The sequence below is a fragment of the Monodelphis domestica genome, chromosome 7 (genome assembly GCF_027887165.1).
Source record: "Monodelphis domestica isolate mMonDom1 chromosome 7, mMonDom1.pri, whole genome shotgun sequence".
Taxonomy (NCBI): domain Eukaryota; kingdom Metazoa; phylum Chordata; class Mammalia; order Didelphimorphia; family Didelphidae; genus Monodelphis; species Monodelphis domestica.
In genome coordinates, this window is record NC_077233.1 from 183,034,075 (window position 1) to 183,058,560 (window position 24,486).

Consider the following 24,486-nt stretch of genomic DNA (forward strand, 5'->3'; position numbering starts at 1 on the left):
AGACTTATTTCAAGCAGATATAGAAAATACTCATTTAAATTCTTCCTAAGTAGCAGCAGCAATCTCTTTAATCCCCACAAAACAAATCTATAGAGGAATAAAATTTTAATCTATATATTCAGTATCCTTTGAGAATCTTATTTTGATAGTATGAATACTTCCTTCCCCTATCCAGATTGTATCCATTCTGTACCTTAGAATAAGGTCTCTGATAGTTTTGGCTTACATTTTCCTTAAATTTTGTAAGATCAAAGTTTATTGGCAGGGAGAGAGATGAGAAGTGAATACTCCTATACATTTTGTTTTTTGTATATTTTTAATAACCCTTACTTTCTGTCCTAGAATCCATACTAAGTGTTGGTTCCAAGGCAGGAAAGTGGTATGGGCACTTGGGGCAGTTGGAGTTAAGTTACTTGCCAAAGGTCACAACAACTAGAAAGTATCTGAGGCCAAATTCGAACACAGGACCTTCCCATCTCCAGGCCTAGTCCAAGGAGCCATGTAGCTGCTCCCACATATACTGCTAAAATGTCAACTCTTGAATTATGCTATAATTTATAAAAGTGCTAAATGGTGTCAGAATCACCAAGTATTTAATCAAGAAAATCCAACAAATGGCTATATATTCAGTAAACTCTTGAGTACCTACTATGTGTTGGGCACTAAAGAAGATACAGACAACTGAGATCTCAAGGAGTGCACTGTCTAGTTGGGACAGTAACTATTTTGCATTTATTTGTACTTTTGTACTTTTTTTTTGTACATTTATTTGTACTTTAGTTTACAAAGTGCTTTCACATATATTCTCATTTGATCCTTCTAACACTGAGAAATGCAGCATATATTATCTCCATTTTTTAGCAAATGTAGCTTCATATAATATAAATAGTAGGGAGCTTAGTTCAGATTTGAACCAAAATCATCTTAGTCCAGCACTTTTCCACCATACTAGCAAGAAGTCAAAAAACAGTATAAAGTACCAAACAAGTGGTATATACTTCCTTAAGCGTTATGAATTCATGAGGCCAATATAGTGGAAGCAACCAAGAAAAGCTTCAAAGGTGGGTGCGAGGAGGACACAGAGTGTGTAAGATCCAAGTAAAGAAATATGCATAGCTAGTTCAAGATACTGTGACACCAGGAAGGGTGAAAAGGTAAAGGAAGCCAAATTACACAGTGGATCAGAAATGTGAATTCAGTGTCAGAACCTTATCCTGGAGCCACTGATTCTCATTTAATGTTTGTGTGTTTCCATTCCCTCTAGACCAGGCTTTTGAAATTCATCTTGACACTCCTATAAAATGGAAAATAGGTAGATATTGTATTACTCTCTCCATAGAAATATAAGCATAAGAAATATATCACAAAATATGTAGTAACTAATAGCTTATCTGCTTAAGTATTTAGAGGTTACCGATGCACAAGGCTTGTGTTACTTAAGTAGGTTCATGAGACATCACAGTTCAGAAATATGAAATAATTATTCTATACTTTCTTCAGAATTTAAAATCAAGTTCTGTCTAAATGTAATTACCAGAAGATATTAATCTAATTAAGTGGGAGGTTTTTGGTTTCATTTTTCCTACTTAATAGTATTTCAATCTTTTTAAACTATCAATGCTAGCTTGGCTTACTTGCAAACTATTAAAAACTTGAGGTATGGGATGTAAATAAAAGTGGCTCTTTGCATTGATGCACTTCAGAGACTTTAGCACTAACTCATATACAGTTACCTCCAACTTACTCTCTGAAAAATTGTCTGGGATAGAAACCTCGATGTGACTTTAGTGATACTTTTTTGTCCTCCTATTCCTATTTTACAGTGGATGTATCCATAGAGATTAGCTGTTTGGAGGGAGATTCCAGCAATCACAAGTGCCTGTTCAGAAAAAAAGAAAAAGATATATTTTTATTAAAAAATCAGAAGGATTTCTTAATTTTAATCATCTTGATAGAGCTCTATCCCCATTTTTCAGAAGACCATTGTACTATTAGCATTTTGTTTTAATATTGGCAGTAAAGTAGGCTCATCTTTAGGTATAATTTCAGTACCCTGGCTCAAGCATGCATAATAGGCTCACTATTAAAAGTAGGATGAAGCCTTAAAGTGTCATAGCAAAACTCCCACAACTCTTCTCACCACTAAATTTAAGAAGATGACAAAAAAGTATTGCGGGAAGATGTTAATGCCTTACCAGCCACTTGAGCTTCAGGGAGAATAAGGTGCTAAAAAAGAATACAGTCCAGATTAATGGACAAATAATCAGACCAAGCCAGAAGATTCTAGCTTCAGCTTCTGTTCCAGTTGAATTATTTAAAGAGACCTGTTAAGAGAATGTAGTTCAATTTAAAGTGTGACATTGTGGTTCATGTTGACTTTACTTGTACTATTCACAATATTCATGTACCAGGAAAGAGGCAGTGGGGATACATCTTGTGCAGGCAGGAATCAAGACAGGTACAAAACCTGAAACAAACCAATATAAAAATTGAACAATTTTTAGTTTCTCCTTAACTCATCTCAATACCTTTTTGGCTTCAAAAATCCAATGACTTTTTCCATCTTCATCTATTTGGTTCCACCACCGTAAGCCAACCATGAGTCTTCCTGTCACATTCTAATGAAAACGGACAAATTAGCTATAAGATGCGCTTCTCCTTTAGCTCACTGTTTATTATTACAAGCATACCACACAGAAAGATTAACACCCTTTTAATGACAGGTAAAATGTAAGTCACATATATAAGTCATGGGGACAGGAAGGGAAGATAGGATGAAACATGCTATTTTCTTAAAATTACTTTTACTGACATCTAATTTGAAATTTAAAAAATTAAGTAGCAGCATCTGACCTATCTATTTCAGAACCATCGTCTAAAATAGGAAAGAGATATAGAGGAATATCTGGTAGATGACAGAGCCATCATCCTAAGATTTGTAAGTGTGATGCTATTATTTGTTGCCATCAGTAGAGAATTAAATGCTGTAACTTTTCACCAGATTCAGGGAACATTTTCTATATCCTTAAATATTTCATAATGGTTTTAACCAAAGTAGCAGTTTTGTGCAATATATGAAGGCCTGGAACTGGAGCCAGGGAGACATGAAGACATAGATTCATCTCCCTCTGACACATATTGTCTATGGGACCTGTAGTGAATCCCTTAATCTCAACTCTATAACTATAAACTGCAGACCACCCCATATTGGTAAAAGGCATTCACTATATCAATGAAATCTTAAGTGTATGGTCACTATCCCCAACCTACAGCTTTGTCCAAATTGTATTTATTTCTTAAAATATCCAAATGAATAAAAAAAGTCATGATTAGCAAATAAAGATTATAAAATTATTGGAAACAAATCCATTGCTGGTGCAAGATTTGTCTTACCTTGACAGACCAAAAGTCAAAGGACAGGAGAAGCAGTATAGTGACAAAACAGGCAACAAAACTTTTGCTGAACCAGTCACAGAACAAGTAGGTAATGATAGCACTCACTCGGAAAAAGAGGTGGAAAAAGGTGGCCAGTGGATGCCTAGGAAAATAATCCAAAACACTAGCTTTAATAGGTAAATATGAAAGTGTTGTTTGTTAATCCAGGTTTGCAGAATCTATTCCTGAATTAATCATTCAAATGGAGATACTCTAGTTTTTAATATATTTTATGACAGCTAGAAATTTAGATTGTTGGTTTTTAATTAAATATTCAATAAAAAGCATTGCTGGTACTAAATGCATCTTTTGGGGGTTTTAAAAAGAGATTTATTGGCATCTTTTGTTTTCACGATGCCTCAATTTTCCTCATGTTTCTACCCTTCCCCATTCCCAGAGAGTCAACCCTTATAACAAAAATTTTGAAAAGGAGAAGAGGGAAAAAAATCCAGAAAAACTGATCAATGTATCAAAAGAATATGAAATTGTAAGCAATTTTCTCCACCCTTAGAATCCTCTTCCCATAGCTTCTTGCTGCAAATAATTGAAGGAAGGTATCCTCTCATACCTGGTCTTTGAAGCCAAGCTTGTTTATTATAATTTTGCAACATTCCTTCTTCAATTGTTTTGTGATCTTTTGATATTTCCATTTGCATTATTGTAGTTGTTGTGTGTGTGTGTGTATATACACACACACACACACATATATATTTTAAATTTCATAATCTCAAGCCCTCAAAATAGATATTTCAGGACAGAAGGACTCGTTTACATCTTAAAACAATGTTTTTTTTTCAGCCTGGGTATTATTATTCAGTATTTTGTACAAATAAAGGAAAAGGTGAGAGATAATTTTTTTTTCTCAAGTGAAGATCAGCCTTCCCTCCCTCAACAAGAATATAAAAATATTACAAATCTTTAACAGAGAAATTGTTAAAGTTAAAGAAAAGTAAAATCAATTCTGAAGTTCCACCTCATACCTAGTATTGGCAGAGATGGTAAAAAGGGAAAATGCTAATTATTGGAGGGGCTCTAGGAAAACAGTCCTAATAATAGTTGTGGGTAGACCTGCAAATTGGTTCAGCCATTCTGGAAAGCAGCTTGGAACCACGCTCCCAAAGTCACCTAAATCCTTTGATCAAGTGATAGCACTCCTAGACCCCCAGAGATCAAAGAAAGAGGAAAGTCACATATAAACAAAAATATTTTTAGAAACTTTTTATATTAACAAAACCTGGGAGCTAATTAAGTCCTATCTTGGTAAGAAACATTAAACAAATTATGGTAAGTAAATGTACTGAAACATTACTGCCCCATAAATATGAATGGCTGATTTCAGAGAAAACTGGGAAGAGACCTATATAAACTAGATGCAGAGTAAAGATAGGAGAACAATTTTTACCACAAAAATATTATAAAGGAAAAGAAGCGAAAGACTTGAGAACTCTAATGTTCTCAATGTTCGCAATGACAAATAAGAGTACCAGAGAACCAAAGATTAAACATCTTACCCATCTCCTAACAGAAATAAATGATGCAAGATACAGAATGAGATGTATGTTTTTGGACATGGCCAATGTAGGAATTTGCTTTGTTTGACTATATATATTTGTTATGAGGGTTTTATTTTTTCTGTTTCTTTTTTAAATTTAGGAAAGAAGGAGAAATAGGGCAGAGATTAAATACATGCTTGTTAATGGGGGGGAAAATTGTTTTTAATCCAGAATTTGCTCCTTATTAGCTGTGTGACTCTGAATGAGTCACTTGATCTCTAGGCACTAGTGTCCTCATTTGTCCTATTATAAGAAATGTAATACTTGTACTATTTTAAAAGTGTTATTGGGTAAAGTGTGGATTTATGTGAAGTGCTTTTTATATAATGAAATACTATAAATGCTGGCTATTATGGATTTTAGTGCTAATTTCTTTAAATTATGAGAAGGGAAAATTTTTGTAGCTAATTTTCCACATCAGGTCACATCTTCTAACTAACAAAAATATATAAAGAGACATTAACTCCTATTGTATTTATTATTTATTTCAAAAAATTAATTCAGTAGAGTGAGATATATTTCCTAAAAGGCTTTTCCCCTCCCAGAAAGATGGTATCTATACATTCTAAAATTATAAAAATGTGGCATGTAAGGGATAGATTGCTAGATCTAGTCTCAGGATAACTTAGATTAAAGTCTTATCTCTGATAGTGAGTAGCCATGGTAAGTCGCTTAAGCACTCATATGTAAAAGGGAAACAGTATCTATAATGCATACATCACAGTTATTGTGAATCTCAAATGAGAATGTATGTAAAGAATTTAGCAAACTTTTAGAAACCATTTAAACACAAAGATAATTTTCTTTAATGATCGAAAGGGTCAATATCAAAAAAGGCATTGAATAGGGAAATGGGCAGAGCCAAGATGGAGGATTAGGGACAACCACCCAGTTGCACTCTTCCATATTCTCCTCCAAACAATTTTAAAATAACACCTCAAATTTTGGAGAGGCAGATTCAATAAAAAATCAGAGTGAGACATTTTTCCTACCCAAGAAAACTTAGGTGGGCAAGAGAAATCTGTATCACCAAAGTTGCAGCCTGACCAGAGGCTATACATACAGCAATGTCTGTAGCAACAACAACAACTTTGGGGGATCTCAGCCTAGAGATCATGGGGAGGGTCAGACAACTAGTGAGAAAGAGATTATAGAGGACCCTTTGCTGGGAATGAGTACAATTGTCATTGATTGGCAGCGCTACTGCCCATGCTATTCTGGGTTGAAGTTCCAGAGCAGAGAGGAATGGTGGTGATCAGATACAAGGAAACAGACCCTGGGCACAATGGAAAAAACAAAGAGAAGTGCTAGCACTTATAGATACAGGGGACCTGACCCTTCCTAGTTAAAGACTAGAATACAGACCAAAAGAACAGTAACCAAACTTCTCTCAGGATCATACTTGGAGGCACCAAAAACTCGCAGACCCCCTAGAACTACCTCTGAGAATAGCAGTACAAAAAAGCCTGAAACTGGGAGCAATGCCTACTGTCCCCCTTATGAGCAGAGCCCAATTTTAATATAAACTTCAAGGTCAAGAAAGAGGCTAGAAAAATGAACAAATAAAACAAACAAACAAAAAAAGAATTTGATCATAAAAAAGTAGTACAGTGATAGAAAATCCCAAGATTTAAACCCAGAAGAAGATAATAGTATGAAAATAGCTACAAACAAAGCCTCAAAGAAAAATGCTAATTGGACTCAAGCCCAGTAAAAATTCCTGAAAGAGTTAAAGAGCTAAGAGTAGTAGAGGAAAAATTGGGATAATAAATGAGTAATGCATGAAAATTATGAAAATAGAATTAATAGCTGGTTAAAAAAGGCACAAAAAATACTGAAGAAAATAACACTTAAAAAAAAAAAACAGGATTGACTAACTCGTAAAACATGCACAAAAATCCACTGAAGAGAACTATTTAAAATGTAAAGTTGGCCAAATGGAAAAAAGAGGCACAAATGTTCACCACGTAAAATAATTTCTTAAAAATTAGATTTGGACAAGTAAAAGCTAATGACTCCATGAGACATCAAGAAACAATAAAACAAAGTCAAAAGAATGAAAAAAATGAAAGAAAATGTGAAATATCTTATTGGGAAAACAACTGGCCTGGAAACTAGATCAAGAGAAATAATTTAAAAATTATCTAAGAGCCAAGGTCAAAAAAAGAGTTTATACATCATATTTTAAGAAATTATCTAGGAAAACTGCCCTGATATCTTAAAGCCAGAGAATAAATAGAAATAGAAAGAATCCACTGGTTGCCTCCTGAAAGCAATCTCAAAATATAACTTCCAGGAATATTATAGCTAAATTTCAGAATTTCCAGGTTACAGAGATATTTACAAAGATTCAAATATCATGGAGCCACAGTTAGGATCAGACGGGATGGCATGACTTTCATGTTAAAGGAACAGAGGGTTTGGCATATGATACTCCAGAAGGCAGGGAAGCTAGGATTATAACCAAGAATCAACTACCCAACAAAACAGCATAATCCTTTAGAAGTGGGAGGAAGAATGGAAATTTAACAAAATAGAGGACTTTCAAGCATTATGGATGAAAAGACCAGAACTGAATAAAAAATCTAACATTTAAATTGAAGACCCAAGAAAAGCATAAAAAGGTAAACATGAAAGAGTAATCATAAGGGACTCAGTAAAGTTAAAATGTTCACATTCCTATATAGGAAGATGATACATGTAACTCCTAAGAACTTTATCATTATTCAGGTAGTTTAAAAGGAATCAGAAGGAATGAGTATGAGTCATTTTTTTGGAATGAGATTCCAAAAAACTGAAGGGGTGAGAAAGAGATGAAGGAAAAAGGAAGAAGTGAGAGATGGAATGGGGAAATTTTTCACACATAAAAGAGATATACAAAGGGAGCTTTTACAGCAGAAGAGAAAATGGTGTTGAGTGAGCAATACTTAAACCTCATTCATATCAGAACTGGGTCAAAGAGGGAAGAGTGTGTGTGTGTGTGTGTGTGTGTGTGTGTGTGTGTGTACTCAGGTACAGAAATCTGTCTCAATAGGAGAGAAAGGGGAGAAGAAAATGGGGTAGGATGATTAAAGGGTGGGCAGATTAAGGAAGGCAGTGATTAGGAGAAAAATAGACTTGAGGAACAGCATAAAAGGTGAAGGGAGAAAAGAAACAAAAATGGGATGGAGGAAAATGCATAATCATAACTATGAATGTTAGAAATTAGCTAACCCATAAAATGGAAGCATATAGAGAACTGGATTAGAAACCAGAATCCAGCAGTATGTTGTTTCAAAAGACACTGCAAGCAGAAAGACACACAGGGTTAAAATAAACAGCTGGGGCAGAATATTATGCTTCATTCAGCTGAAGTAAAAAAGGCAGGGGTAGCAATCATGATCTCAGACAGAACAAAAGCAAAAATAGAACTAATTAAAAGAGATAATCAGAGAAACTACATTTAATGGAAGGTATTATGGTAAGCTCTATATTATTGAACTGATGCAAAGTAATGTGAGAAGAACCAGGAGATCATTGTGCTTAGTTCTAACAATGTAATGATGATCAACTGCAAAAGACTTGGCTATTCCAATCAATACAATGTTGCAAAACAATTCCAAAGGACTCATAATGAAAAAGTATGGTTCTTCTCCAGATAGAGAAGTGATGAACTCTGAGTGCAAATTGAAGTATAATCTCCTCACTTTGTTTTTCTTATTTTTTAAAAAAATATGGCTAATATGGAAATATTTTGCATGACTGCACATGGATAGTTGATATATTGCTTGCCTTCTCAGTGGGTGTGGGAGAACGTAGGAAGAAAGAAGAGGACTTGGAAGTCAAAATTTTAAAAAGTAAAAAAATTTTTAAATTTGTTCAAATAGGGAGATGAATGTTGCCCCATCTTGTTCCCAAACATGAGACAGTTTGTATACCCATCACAAATATAAATTAAAGTATTACCCTTGCTTTCAAACAACAGATAATATGTTAAGGCAGAAGCAAAATCTTTAAAGTCAAGATATGTTATTCACAGGAGGGAAACAGATTCACTTCTTAGCATTGCAAAAATATGTCGGTTGTAACTCATAAAAGCAAATAGGATAAGGCCTTTCTCCTCTCCTTCAACATATTCCCTGCCCTAGTCCTATAATGGGTTTTCTCTAATTTATAGAATCTAATAGAAACAGCCTGGCTATACCTTCTATCACCTCCTCTCATCTCTACCTCTTCATCACTCCATCTTTCTTTTTCACTGTCTCCCAGAAGAACCTTCTATCAATAAGAATCATCACCTTTCTTGTAATAATTTACAAATAAAATATTTCTTATGAATTTAAAGTTATGAGCCAAGAAGTTCTTCCCTATTCAACCAGCAAGTATGTCAACATCTAAATCATGGGACAGATGTTTAAAGGGGGAAATGAAATCACTTAATTAAAGTATTGTCAAGGTCAACAGAACCTTAATGTGGTTTGTTTCTTCACGTTTAAAAGAACTACTATTTCCCACTGGGGCCGAGTTACTTGACAGATTAAGAATAGTGTTATTGTCCTAAATACAGTAGAAAAAAAAGTGCTGTTGTAGTTAGCTATAAAAACCACATATTGTTAAGTTTATTCACAATGACAGAAAATATCAAGTTAGCTGGCCCTTCAGAAATTACCTGCTCTCCCCAATTCAGTAAAACAGACTTCTGTTTTGATGAAATATTCAAAGTGAAAAGATCAATATTCATCAAGACTCCAAAAGAAAATTAGCATCCTTAAGTTAGAAATAACAGAAATCAGATTATGACAACTGACAAACCCAAGTTACATACATCTACACTGTTATGATTAACTATTTTATTGGATTTATTCAAACAATATATTTAGCTAATTTTCTTTTTACTCAGCTGTCCTATTTGAATTGATTACATCTACTTGCCATTGTGATAATGTATAAATATGGCCTAGATTCCATTTTCCTTCTTACTTTTTGTTAGACAGTGTCATTCCTCCCCACTCCTCTTTCTCTATCTAAATTAAGGAAAATGTTCTATTTCTGACCTACTTGGTACTCCTAAAGTAGGTGGCATAAATGAATACTTATGCTGTCTCACTAAAGGTCATCGTAATACAGCTTTGAATGTGGAAATGAATAAAAACTCCCTCCTCAATCACCACACAACGTTTTTCTCCCTTGTTTCTGTCCTTTAGCTTAAAGCGACATCACGCTTTTGATCTTGTGACAATTCTGTTGGAACGTGAATGAACAAAACCCATGCAAGTCAATAAAGGGAAACAAAGTCAGTAGACTTTGTGGGCATCTTTTCTTCATGTTAGAGGCTAGTGGCCTCTGCAATCATTCTAGTGTCTTCTATGAGTGGGGGATTAGAGAAATGTTGAGATCCAATCTGATAAAGATTTCAAACCTGTAGATGTTCAGTAACACTAAGCCAAATCTTGTACTCAACTGCCCAATGGTAATATATTCAAATAGTGGCTTCAAAATTTAACATGCACTACTGGAGGATACCTTAAACACTGCATTTAAACTAAGGGCTACTTCAAATAAGTTAACTTGTGCACAGGAAAACAATATCAACAGAAAATTTAAAATGTAATTCGACCAAAAGGTCGACACATCCCGATAACTAGGGTCTATCGGAAGTTAGGGGAGGGGGCATTTTTTAAAAGGAGCTGTTTTTATAGATTCAACATGCATTTGTTAAATACCTCATATGCATGGACTTCTGGCTTATGTGATCCTTAAGCTGGAGGACTAGACATTTTCTTCAGACTCCCCCCAACTCTCCAAAATGAAAAAGGGGGGAATTAGATGTTAGAAGTGAAGCAATTACAGCTGAACACCCAGGACAAGAAAACAAGAAACCTCAAAAGGTAAATAGTCTTAAAAATTAACAATGTAGAATGTTCATCCAAAACACTCTCATTTGGTAGCCCTCCCCTACTAGTCTCCCTGCTACAACTAGGTGCACAAACCAGACCACAGGCTCTGTTTCTGGACTCACTCAGGAATTTTGTGCTGACAAACCCAAACCTGCCTTTCCCATATTATCTATCCTATTTCAATAAGCAAAGGAATAAACCCAGTCTGAAGAGAGAATGAAGAAATATGGAAGAGGGGAAATAGGGTTTCCTGCTAACTAGTGTGACCTCTGGTTAGCAGACTCCAAGGATGCAAAGATACTGTTTGGAACACCCAACCCAAACTTCATTGATCAATCAAAAGACAGCAGGTAATGATTCAGCACAATCAGAAGCCTACAGAATAAAGAGAATTAAGACAGTTAGGTATCAGAATGGATAGAATCAGGCCTGGAGTCAGGAAGACCTGGGTTCAAATCTGGCCTCAGACACTTCCTAGGTGTGTGACCCTGAGCAAGTCACTTAACCCCATTTGCCTAGCCCTTCCTTTTCTGCCTTTAGAGTTATTACCAGGACAGAAAATAAGGATAAAAAAAAAGGATAGAGAGCTGAGATAGGAAGCCATTGTGCATAGCTGCATGGGGAAGAAACAGGTACTGAATTTTGATGTAGAAGAAGATAGTAGTGTTGAGCTCCCAGAAGGTATTTGGAACAGATACCAAAACTGATACAAGCAAATTCCTCAGCATGGGAGAAGACTGAAGGCAGCCCTGTAGTCCATCCACAGAGATAAAAGTACCATCAAATAGGTTAAGAGTCAGAAAGTGAGTGACAGGAGAACAAAAGGGAAGAAGGTGAAAAGAATAAAAAATCCTAAGAGGAAGAAAATGCAATTAAAAAACAAAGATATATGAATCATCAGCAAAGATTCTAAAATGGGAATATATACCAAAACATCCAAAAGATTATATATTTTGAGATAAAGAAAATTAGACTACCACCTGATGAAGCAAAAACCCTACGGATTCCCTAAAAAACATGAAACCTCAGCACAATGTTCCAGAATGGTTTAAGAGAGAAACAAAATCTTGATTGAAGTCATAAAAGAACAAATGTCAGAATTTGGAACTTGCACAAGTAGAAATAATTAGCTGAATAAAAAATCTTAAATGTATAGTGGTGAGCCTCTCTAAGAAGTAAAAAAGGAAAATATTAGGAAGATCTACAAAGGGGAATCAGAAAGCAATTATATTAAAAGAACACATGATTCTTTAGAAGAAAAAGCCATGTATTTCAAAGATAAGATGTAGAGACAACTTCAGGATCATAAGGCCTCCCAGAAGAACAAAACAAGTTAAAAAACTTGACCGTCATAATGTGAGAAGTCATACAAGAAAATTTACCCAGAACTTCTGAATACAGAAAACAAAACACAAGTCAACATAAATTCACAGACCCTTTCCAGAGGGGGGAAAACTGTTATGCTTCAAACTCTACAAAGAGGCAAAATTTAATAATGATAATGATAAATCAGCAATTGACCAGGAAAATGTTTTTCACACATAAAGGAAAGGAAATTTGTATTAATACAAGACTATTCTGCATCCACTAGAAATCAAAGGAGGGAAATGAATAATATATCCAGTAGAGGCATTCAAGATACCACGTAAAATTACATACCCTGCAAAATTCCTATTAAATGCAAGCATTTTGCTAGAGAGGGAAATTCAGAGATGAGTAAGGCTAGTTTTGTCCTCAAGGAGATTACAATCCAGTAGAAGCCAACTTTGTCTTAGTAGTCATTTTACACCATAAACTTTCCCTCACACATCATGCTATGATTTTACAGCCAGTGTTCAATAAGTATTAAATTGAAATGAACTTTTAAAATCACCCATAAAACAAACTCAGCTTAATAAACATTCTCTTTTACTATGAAAACATCTTTCTACTCCTTTAATTCTGGGTTATTTCCTTCTTTCTAGTCATGCAGGATTTGACCTTATAGTAGAAAGAATATTGGATGAGGAATAAAGACCCTGCCTCCAGTTCCTGACCTTTCAGGATTTATATTCAGATCTTCTAACCCATCTCTATTCTTAAGCTCAAAATTTGCATCCTAATCACTGGTGCTGAGACTTAATAGATTACAGACCCCACTATTTTTTTTTTTAATCTTACTCCTGAACAGCTAAACTTCTTTCCATTGGTACCCATATAATAACCCAAACCATTGTGTATCTTTCCCTTCCCAGACACTGCCTGACCTACCACTCACTATCTTTGCCCTGCTACAATAAATGTTCTGTGTGAGGCAGCAGTCATTCACACTTAAGTGAGAATTAGTTTAGTCTGTTTGTGTTCTTCCTAACAGGGAAAGAATAGGAGTTTTTCTGGAGAGATACTCTTGGTGCATCAAACACAGGGTTAGAAATGAGGTATAGTTGTAAGTTTATTATGGGTGATGTGGGGTAGCTGCAGAGCTACAAGGGGACTGAGTGGCTAAAGGGCAAGGGACAGTGAACACTAGGAAGACAGAAGAAAAATTAAAAAGTCATACCAGAATCAGAGACAGCATGCTACAGCAAAAAAACTATGAGATGTGAAGTTGGAGGACCTGGGTTCAAAAGCCAGCCTTTCCATTTATTACCTAGGTGACTTCAAGTCCCTAGATGTCTAGTTCCGTAAAATGGATTTTATGGAATTTCCATAAAATAAATTATGGAAATTATAATAATAGTAAATTTCCATAAAATGAGTAGGTTGGTAATGATGCCCTCTAAGGTTTCTTACAGTTCTAATTATTTGATCTTATGGTTTCTAGAGATCTCAGAGTTTATCTAGTCCAATTTTCTGCCCAATAAATTCTTTGTCTCTAAAATATTAAAAAATGATAATATGGCCATTGCTAAAACACTTCTAGCTGGGGTGGTGGGTAGGGAGCTGTGCTGTAAAAGAAAGAATTTCATTACATATACTGTTAGAAAGTTTGCTGAGAGCCAAAGGAAGCTTTCATTCCTTGAAGCTTCCCTCCATTCTTTTCTAGTCCTACATTTAGCCTTCTAAGAAAGAGAGTGATAAAACCCCTAAGGAAAAATGTTTACCTGTTCCACAAAAAGTCTTTCTCCCTTACTTCTCCTAAAAGCCAAATGGAAATGTTTCCTCCCTGTGGAAAGTAAGGTTTCAGAAAGAAGAAAGTAGCGGAAACTCACCATCTATTCAACTACCAAAAAGCCTTAAGAACAAAATAAGAGATTCTAGTTGGCTGCTCTAATCTAATGTCATGTAATTTGAAAGAGAATTCACTCCTTGGATAGGAGAGATCTTTCCCCTTTATTTGAAGACATTCCTTAAGAAACCCTGCCTAACTCTCCTTAAGAAACCTCCCTTACTCATTTCTCTAGCACTTGCCAAACTGGTGAAGTAAAGTTCAGATACAGCTGTACTTAGATAATGGAACAAATGAGGTAGTGTGTGGATTTGGGGCAGAGGGAAACAAGGACTATATTCCTGGTATACCTTTTGCTGACCTTTCAGAAGGTACCCAACATTTAACAGTTATCCCATCTTACTAATGGCTTAGTTTCCACAATTTATTTCATGTTAAGTCAACGCAAGTGTAAGGGGAAGTTAAACCAAAAGCAAAGCAAGGAGTTAATTTCATAACATGTAATATCCTGCTTTAATCAACGAGAACTGAAATTTGTTTAGTTCCTTGATTCTGTGGGTTATTTTCCTTGGTAATCATGAATGTTCCTTAAAATGAAATAACCTGATCTCTGTGGGAGCTGCTTACATTGTTATATTTCTATATTTTTAATAGTTTTTTTAAGATTAACAAAAAAGTGAATATGATTTATTGCCCAAAGTCAGAATCCAAGCAAGTTCTCTCAAACCAGCTGGTTCTGCTAAAACTCAATTCTATTTCAGGAAAACAAATGGCCTACTATTAAAGAGGATAGTATGATCACTAGACATTTATTTCCTTTCCTTAGTTTATTTTATACTGTGACCTTTTTGTGTAAGATATTGACTTCTCTTTAGTAGGACATGAACTTTGTTCTATTTTTCTCATTATAATTTTCCACTAAGCAGTTCATACTCTGGAACTTCATTCAAGAGAACGAAGAAAAGTTCAAATCAATATTTTGATTTGTTGATATGGTCAGCTAGAGTTAGAAGTACCATTTTTGGTCATGGGTCAAAATTTTAATTTGGACAAGACCTTAGAAATTATTCCTAATCATTTTATAGAAAAAGAAGTAAGGGCATAGAAATAATTTTCCCAAAGTCACACAAATAGTTATGTATTAATCAAAACTAAAGTTTGGGACTTCTGACCCTTACTTCACTGCACTTTTCATTTTCCTTTTAATTGCAATGTGGTTTATAGAGGTTTGTCTGGTCTTCATAATGCTTGTCCAACTATTCTCGTTTTACATTTAAGGCTTGGGGAAGGCAAATGACTTCTCTCAAGTCAAAAGTCCATCATTACCACATAGCTAGGACTAAAATTGCATACGTTAGGAAAGACTATCTGAATTTACCTGATTTTAGCTGTCCTCAATGCCAATTCCTCTTCATTTCCAAAATCAAGAGACACATCCTCTGTGTCATCCACTAGGGACTAGGAGAAAATAAAACAAAAAGAAAACCATTACTACTGAGTGGAAAGAACATTGGATTCAGAATCACGATCAAATTCTGATTCTACCATTTGTGTACACTTGGATAAGTCCCTACTGGGCCTCTTTCCTCAACTGTAAAATTAAGAAACTGGACTAAATGATCTGTAAGAACCTCTCAACTTGTTGATCCTATGACATCCTACTCGTCTGAACTTTTTTATCTGTCTCCTACCCCATTAGTCCATAATGGATGTTTAGGAATCCCTTAAATACGCTGCCCATTGCCTTAAATTTCTTCTGGCTTCTCATAAGGAATAAGGACTAGAAATCAAAGGGAGATATTACATACACACATATAGATTTAGAACTAGAAGGGATGTTGGTCATGGAATGCAGCTCCCTCATTTCACAGAGGAAGAAACCGAGGTCCAGAGAAGTTGTGACTTACCCAAGGTTAAATGTTAAGTACAGTGGAATTCTACCCAAGCCTTTCCTAGCTTAAGTCCAATACTTTATCAACTCTACCATGCTGCCTCAAGATGAGGGTATAACAATGAGTACAAGCTTTCTCTGACTCTGTTAGGGTCTCAAATTGTTCTACCTGATGGTTTCAGTTCAGTCCCTTTTTTCATATTCAGCCCTCTGCCCCATCCTCCACCCTGACTACTCCTCTATGAACCTCTCCTATCTGCTTGAGACCACTACTTCCAGCCTTTATTAGCCCTCCAATATCACAAGCCCCCTATTATCCACCTCCCTTACTGTCAGTCAGCCAGCCAACAAGCATGCACTTAGTGAAATGCCTCCTATGTGCAGGACACCGCCCTGTCAGCTCCTCCCATCTCTCTCTACCCTGACCCTTCCCATCCTTCTCCCTCAGCTCTGGACTTTTCCTCAAACCCCTCCCTTTTTTTTCCTCCCTACTCTGCCCCTCCCATCCTCCTTTCTACCCCAGCTTCAGCCCTTCCCCTCCAATTTCTTTTAGCCCGTCTCCCTCTCCTCTTCTTCTTTTGGACCCTCCTCCTCCTCCCTCTCTCCATCTTCCCAACCTCCCACTTCCCACCTTCCCATCCTCCCAACCCACACTCTCCTCGATAACCTCTCCCAACACTCCCACCAAACCCCTCCTATGGCTCGTTCACCCTCTCTCAACCTGGTCCCTCTCATTCCTCGTCCCTCCCTTCCATAATCCCCCCACTCCGATCCCCGGAGGCTCCTCTCGTCACTCCCTCACTTCCCAGGGCGGAGGTGGCTCCTTCCTCCATCGCCTCACCTGCTTCATCTTCCCACCTGGCCACCTTCCCGTCGGCCCAAAGGGCGACTAGGTTGAGGCCTAGTTTTGTTTTGTTTCCCTCTCTCTTGACGTCCGGCCGCCACAGGGCCGGAGGATCAGGGACATAGGCGGGATAGGATGGAGGTGGAAGAGGTGGGGATGGGGGTAGCGCGTTGAGCTCAGGCTGCGGAGGTACCAGTTGCTAAGGGGCTGGCCTCCACACCCCAGAGCGCAGGCGCGGGATTGGCTGCCCAGCGCATCGGAGACCTGGGCTGGGGGCGGGGCCTGAGAGAAAGGATAAAGAGGAAAGAGTGACCAATGAAACATTCGAGAAAAGGTGGACTCTGTCCGAGGTGGGGGTGGGGGGTACCACTGTAAAGGTGGAGAAGAGGCTTTGGCGAGTCACAGAATGAGAGAAATCTCAGAGGTAGTACCGTAATTATAGCTGGACGGGATCTAGTCCAACCCCATCCTTTTACAAATGAGGAAACTGAGAACGGACCAATTCATCAATCAACATTTATTAAGCGCTCATTATGTGCCAGGCTAAGCGCCAAGATACAAAAAGAGGCAAAAGCCACTTCCTGCTCTTTCCCATCTAATTCACCAGAGAACTGAAATGGTTTAAGGTCACACCAGTAGTGAGCAGAGCAGCACTAGAACAAACTGCCATCAAGTGTGTTTCTCTCAATATTGATCAACCAGTTGATTTCAATTAGTTTTAGCAAGAAAATATTTTTCTGAGAAGGTTAAGAAAGACAGAAGTTACCAAAATATCTCTCACTAGGGAAGCAGCAATGTCCGCCCCTCACACACTAAGGCCATGGCAGTGGAGTGCGTGGGGCTGAAGAATGAACATGAATTTGAAGAACCCTGCTATTGAGGCACACGTCTAGAGAACATGTAAATAAAGCCAAAGGGAAATCCTGGCCCGGGAGTCTTTTTTCTCCCCCTACAGTCTTTACCAAGTTTAGGTTAAGGTCAAGTATTGGCAATGAGAGAGTTAGTGCCTTGCTCGGGTGTAGTGGCTCCTTCCAGAATGCAGGGTCTCAGCTGATGTGTCAGTTCCCTGCAGGACCCAGCCAACCAGGCCATACAACCGCTGCCTTGCCCACTGGTGGTTTTGCTGAGGGGACATGCTTTATCACTTCTGCACTTACAAAACTCATGAGGCCAACTCTGTGTGCTCACTTACCTAAGATCCGGAAGGAATTAACACAAAATGAAATGTACCGCGTATTCAGGGACATGTGGCAGCTTTCTGTCACAGAGAGTCATGATCCTCACTCCAAAGCCACAAGGAAGAGGGCAAGAAGGCCTCTGCTCTGACATTTTACATGTACATTTAGTCATCAGCCCTTCCAGCTCCTGAAATTTAGACGTTTCTTTCATTATCACATAGCATGGACTCCTGAGTTTTTTGTGGACTCTCTCCAAAGTTCCACATGCTGTACTGGAACCAAGTAGTGAACATCAATGCATGCTTTGTATAAAACACCAGTAAGGGAAGATCTAAGCATTCTCTAAGGCCTTTCCATTACAATGGAATTAAATTAAGAGTTCTGAGTGAGGAACTAGGAATAAGGAAAATAGTTGATAGGGAGAATATATTCCTAATTTTGAGGGAGAAAAAAAAGAAGTTCCATATGGATACCATAACCCACAACCAGAGTTTTTCATAAATAATCAATGATCTTGGGGGCAGCTAGGTGGCTCACTGGATAGAGAGCCAGGCCTGAAGATAGGAGATGCTAAGTTCAAATTCAGCCTCTGATACTTCCTAGCTGTGTAACCCTGGGCAAGTCACTTAACCTCCACTGCCTAGCCCTTACCACTCTTCTGCTTTGGAACCAATACATAGTATTGATTCTAAGATGGAAGATAAGGGTTAAAAATTTTTTTTAATAGTGAATGACTGGGAGCTAGAGGACTGGGTGAAGCAGAATCATCAGTAAAGTACTTTATTAAGGAAGCCTTCTCTCCCTTAATCCAATATCCCCACAATACACATATATTTCTTGGGAAACTAGATAGAGTAAACCAACTGAGCTTTCTGGTCATTTGGATAACTGGGTTTCAGCTCTGCCAGTTTTTAATATCTTACAACACCTCTAAATGTCAAACAAATTTAGAGACTGAAAGTCAGATATGACACAGCTATAAAAGGGCTTAGGTCTTGGAAAGCTCTTCGCTGGTGGCTAATTATGAAAACTAAATGGAAAGAGTGGTGAAATGTGGACTCATTGAGAATTGAGAATGCAGCAGAAATTTAGGGGCTTTTTTCCCACCCAGAATGACCAACAAATCTTATGTACATTGAATTAGGGCTCACAGATAAATTATCTTAGACTGGGAAATCACCCCTAGAAACCCAATTTTTTGCCTAACTGTCACTAGCTGCCCTTAAGTTGTGGTTAATGTCCCAAAATACCCTTAATTCTCCACCGTTTGTACACAGAGAAAGGAAAGGAAGCATGGATCACCAAAAAGGATGACCAATAAAAAAACACTGACATTTGATTTTGGAATTCAGACACATACATTAACTTGCATTCACCTGGTTCAGTGGCAGGTTGCCTCTTCTTAGTCCAGTCCTGCTATTGGTTGTTTATCCCAAGAACCACCTGAACAATGAAGAGAGGCATCTGATATAATCTACCAGGTCTCCCCGCCTCCACTCACTTAACAAGCATTTATTAAGGCACTATGTTGTGCTAAGTACTTGAAGTACAAAGGTAAGACTGAAAGTGTTTCTGTCCTCAAAGAGGAGTTTTCATTCTTTGGGGAAGAAAAAACTAAACACATATAAGTACGTTGATATTCTTCACCTTTCTCGACACCACCCTCTCTTGGTTGTCTACCTAGATGTAGGATAGCTTTCTTTATTTCCTGCCCTGGTATTTCCTGTTCTCTCACTATAATTTATCTCTTGATGAGGTCATTAATGCCGAGGAATCTAATTAGTTTTTACCTCTGTGCAGGTGACTCTTATACCTAACCAGTTCTATTTTTCTCTCCTGAGCTTTCGTCACTTATTACCAAGGGTGTGCTGGACCTTTCCACCTGGATGTCCTATAAGGCATCTCAAACTCAACTTGGGACAACTAGGTGATATAGTGGAGGGCTGAACTAAGAGACATGAAGGCCCGTCTCAAATCTGCCTCAGACCTTTACTAGTTGTCTGACCCTAGGCAAGCCTGCTCTATGCCTCAGTTCCCTTATCTATAAAATAAGAGAGTAAGATTCAGTGGCCTTTATGGTCCCTTCTAGCTCCAATTTATGATCTTGGGTCTAATCAGAACTTATATTTTATGTTAAACTCATCTCTCTTCAAAACTTCCATAATTCTGTTGAAAATACCACTCTCCTTGTCACCTTGGTCTATAATCTTAAAGTCAATCTAGAACTGTCTTCACGCTCTCTCTCCCAAGTCCAATTAATTGACAAATCTCATTATGTCTTTCTCCACAGTTTCTCATTCGTCCCCTCTCTCATTCACTTCCATCCACGCAGATACTTGAGGCTTTCATTTCTTGCTTCATCTACTGAAATAATGCCCTATTTCAATTTCCAGATTTTAGTTTTCTTTCTAAAGCATAGCTAATGGATTCTGGGTTAGGCCTAACATAGGCCAGTCCAGTGATTTGGGCTTGGGGTTAAAGTATAATGAGGGACTTGGGTTTTATGACATGCAATAAAAAACTTTTACTGATGAGATTTAAAGAATATAATTTCTAAAGTTAAAATATAAATGCTATTCCTCTCCACTTCCACAGTCAATATGCAGCTGGTCAAGAAGATATTCCATAAGAAACAGGAGCTTAGATAAAATCTCTGATACTATTTCTCTCTTCATTAGACTATGTTTCAGGTGACAAAGAAACCCAATAGCCTCCCTTCTCCCTTAAAGAACCAGCCCAAGTCTACATGCATGGGCCACCCAGTATTTGGGGTGCCAAACAGGTCCCGAGAATATCGACAACTCCTCAGCAATGGCCTTCCACCCCAATTTCTCCATTGTGGCCACTGACTGGTGCAGCAATGAAATGAATACAGCAACAGCAGCAAGCAATTTACTTCAATGGGTCTGACCATGTTCCTTCCCTGCTCAAGAAGCATTAGCTAATCCTTATCACCTCTAGGATAAAATAGAAACTCCTCTCTCTAGACCCCTTTACAATTTGGCTTTAACCTACCTTTACAGACTTACTTAGTATTCTTCTCTTTTTTATACTCTACCTTTGAGGCAGATTGCTCTACTCACTTCTCCCCATACCTACCATCCAATTTCTCACCTCCATGCCTTTGCATAGATGGTCCCCTCTAACTGGAATTCAATCACTCTTTACATGGACCCTAACTTCCTTCAAGGTCCAACTCAGGGGGCCTCCTGCTACAAGGAGATTCCCTCTTGATTAGGGTGTTTTTTGTTTCAGTGGCAAAGAAGCCTTCTTTTCTCCTTAAAGAACAAGCCTAATTCCCCTAATTGTTAGGATTCTCTCTCTCCTCAAACTATCTATTTCTTTATCTGTTTAAATATTATCTTACCTTGAGAAACCACTGGGTCCACAAGGCTTGGGGCACTAAACCCACTCCCTGTTCTGTATCATCTTGTACCTAAGCATATGATCACAGGTCCAGTCCTGTGGAGCTTAGCCTCTAATGAAAAGAAGGAGTCTTGACTCCTTATCTTCATATTCACCAGGATGCTCTTAATTATGGATCATTGACCAAAAATAGGCCATAAAAAGGTGACAGCCTTTCTATCAGAAATCAGGGTTGGGATAGGTAATTTATTCTTAAACACAAAAAGAATTCTAAATACAGAACACTAACAAGTATGCATCCATGGAATGACTTAAGAAAAACAGGCTTCAGTCACATAACTTGTAACTAGTTATAAACTCCTAAAAGAGGCGAATAATTAAACCTGATTATAATAAAAAAAAACAGCTGGGAGGACATATAACTGGCTCTGGATGCAGCATTGTCCCCCAAACAGTCCACACATGCCTTCTGATATAGTGTCTCCTCCTTGTTTGCTGGAGCTGGAGCTGTCATCTCCAAGAGTGCTGGAGTTGGGTCAGAGATGGAGTTGGACCTTTAGACTCTAACCTCCAATCAAAACTCTGTTCTTATCCATTTCACCTGGTCACCCCTGAGCTTGAGCATGTCCTATCAGGATACTTTTACATCAAAAATCAGGAAGGCCAAAAAACAAAACAAAACAATGAAAAGAGACAGTCCAAATCCAGACTGAAGCTTGTGTAGGCAGGACACAGAAGTCAGAAATTGTCAGGGCAAGCCAATCCTCCCCACACTGGACTATTGGGAAGCAGTTTGGCACAGTCCTATTATACTTTGCAGCCAAGAACGATGAGTCGGATTGGCGAGCCCCTCTGTTTTGTACATCCACCAAGTTATCAGCTCCTCTGGCTACGCAGCCAATATGTGGAATCCTCATCATCTCCTTTTGCCCTGAGTCACGCCTAGCTGGAAGCAGGTCCCAGAGTTTCCTAGTGGTCACACATTCCATGGAAAACTCTCGCTCCAGTTGTCTATTCCCAATAGAATGAAAAGTCCTAAAAAACAAGGATTGCTTTTTCTTCTTTCTATCCCCAACACCTAGCACTATGCTTTGCACATAGTAGGCACTTAATAAGGTATGTTGAATAGAAAACCAGGCCTGAAAACAAGAGGTCCTGGCTTCAAATCTGCCCTCAGATACTTCCTAACTGTGTGACTCTAGACAAGTCACTTAACTCCAATTGGCTAGCCCTTACCACTCTTCTGCCTTGGAATTCTAAGGCAGAAGGTAAGGATTTAAAATAAATGAATAATGTATGTTGAATTGAGTAGACCGGTGGTGTCAACCTCAAAGAGAAGCAGGGAGCCACTAAAGTAAATGTAAGAATCCCTACGAGCTGCATTTTGTCTTAGAAAATCACATATTGATATTATATGTGTTTTATTATATATATTTTTTAATCTTTTCAAGTTATATTTTAATTTGGTTCGAGCTACACTCTGGAGTGTTGTGGCCCACATGCAGTCCATAGACTACTTAGGTGATACTTCTGGAATAGACAGACTAGTCAGTTTAGCAATTTTAAAAATGTAATCTTGTTCTCAAATTATTTTTTGTATTGTAAATAGTCTCCCCAAATTAGATTGAGGAACTAGAGCTCAAAGATCTTTCCCCAATCTCTCCCATGGGCCCCAGCATAGTATTGGGCACATAGGAAGTACACAGTATATATTTGTCAATTGAATAATCATTTAGAATGGATCACATTCTCCACCATTAATGACAAGGCAATGATAAAGGTAGTGCTCCATACTCTCATCTTCTGAACTTCTAGTAAGCCTCTTGAGCATCTCATTTCTCTTCATCCCCCCAAGTTGCTTTTAGTGTCCAACACATGAACCCTTCTCCAGATGTGCCAGACTTTTAACAAAGTCACCCACTAGAAATATTGCAATCATTCAGTAATTCAAGTTGAGGAAATCCCCTCCCTCAACGTGTGCCTGAATTAGCAAGGTAATTTCCTTCAGGCCCCAGGACATTTTCAGAAGCAAGTCCAAGAGCTTCTATGCTGCCTTAATGATATTGTGGGCAACTCAGGAAAGTTCAGTGCTACCATCACTAGATTGTAGGGGTGTAGGGTGTATGCATGAGATAGAGACAGACAGAGAGACAGAGAGAAAGGGACAAAGAAAGAAAGAGACAGAAAGACAGACAGAAACCATGAAAGAGAGAGACAAAGTACTTTCTCTAGAACTTCCCCAAGATTCTCCTCTTTGTGTTGTCCCTTATAATGATGGGAAAGGAGAACCCAGGGAAATAGAGAGGAAGGTGAAAAATGACCCTTGAGAATACTCTCTGAGAGATAGAGAGAAAGGAACAAAGAAAGAGACCAAAAGACAGATAGAAACCAGGAAAGAAAGGCAAAGTACCTTTTCTAGAACTTCCCTCAAGGTTCTCCTCTTTGTGTTGTCTCTTATCATGATGGGAAAGGGGGAACTCAGGGAACTAGAGAGCGAGATGAAAAATGACCCTTGGGAATAATCTCTAAGGCGAAGTTCCGTAAATAGGGAGGAAGGAACCTTAGTGTGCCCGCTTTGAGTTTGTGTTCTAAGAAGTTTGAAGCATTTTCATTTCTTTTTCCTTTTTTTCTTTAAACCCTTACTTTTTGTCCAAGTAACAACTCTAAAACAGAAGGGCATGGGCTAGGCAAATGGGGTCACACAGCTAGGAAGTATCTAAAGTTAGATTTGAACCTCGGTGCTCCCAATTCCAGGTCTATTGTCTCTTATTCTGATTTATTTTCTCACACACTATTTCTGTGAGGGAAGGGTGGGTAGAAATAATCTTCCCCATTTTACTAGAGAGCAGACAAAGGCCCAGAGAGATGAAAAACCTCTTTCAGGTTTATGTAATAAGATAGTGACAGATTTAGGACTAGTTCTGAGGTCTTTTCGTTACTAGTGCAAGACTGGTTTGTATCAAGTTTTTGCTAAAGAGAGAATTGACCTTTTCCTACGGGGAAGGAAAACCCGGGACATGGACATAAGGGAGTTTCTACAACATGCCTTTTTGGTCATGGGGAAGAGGTGGCTCTCCTGAAGTGAGCCCAGAGAGTTCTGAACCAGAGCACCTTGCTCTGCTGGGTGACTAGGGGCACACCACCAATAGGCTACTATGCAAAGAACATTGACAAGAATCAAGAGCCTTGGGTTTG

The 24,486-nt window shown here is 37.9% G+C and overlaps 1 protein-coding gene across 2 annotated transcripts; it reads right to left on the bottom strand.

Annotated features, from left to right (window-relative positions):
- Positions 1 to 689: 689 nt before the first annotated feature.
- On the bottom strand, positions 690 to 16,992 carry TVP23A (trans-golgi network vesicle protein 23 homolog A). 2 transcript variants are annotated; one of them, XM_001376460.5, is made up of 7 exons: positions 16,745 to 16,992; positions 15,391 to 15,470; positions 3,394 to 3,538; positions 2,529 to 2,618; positions 2,196 to 2,324; positions 1,745 to 1,879; positions 690 to 1,294 (listed from the first exon to the last, which is right to left on the bottom strand). In XM_001376460.5, exons 1-7 carry the CDS (start codon positions 16,751 to 16,753, stop codon positions 1,235 to 1,237), a joined length of 648 nt encoding a protein of 215 aa, XP_001376497.3. In that variant the 5' UTR covers positions 16,754 to 16,992; the 3' UTR covers positions 690 to 1,234. The 2 variants fall into 2 exon arrangements, with proteins under 2 accessions (XP_001376497.3, XP_007498711.2); XM_007498649.3 differs by lacking the exon at positions 2,196 to 2,324 and having other exon boundaries at positions 16,745 to 16,991.
- Between the last annotated feature and the right edge of the window lie 7,494 nt (positions 16,993 to 24,486).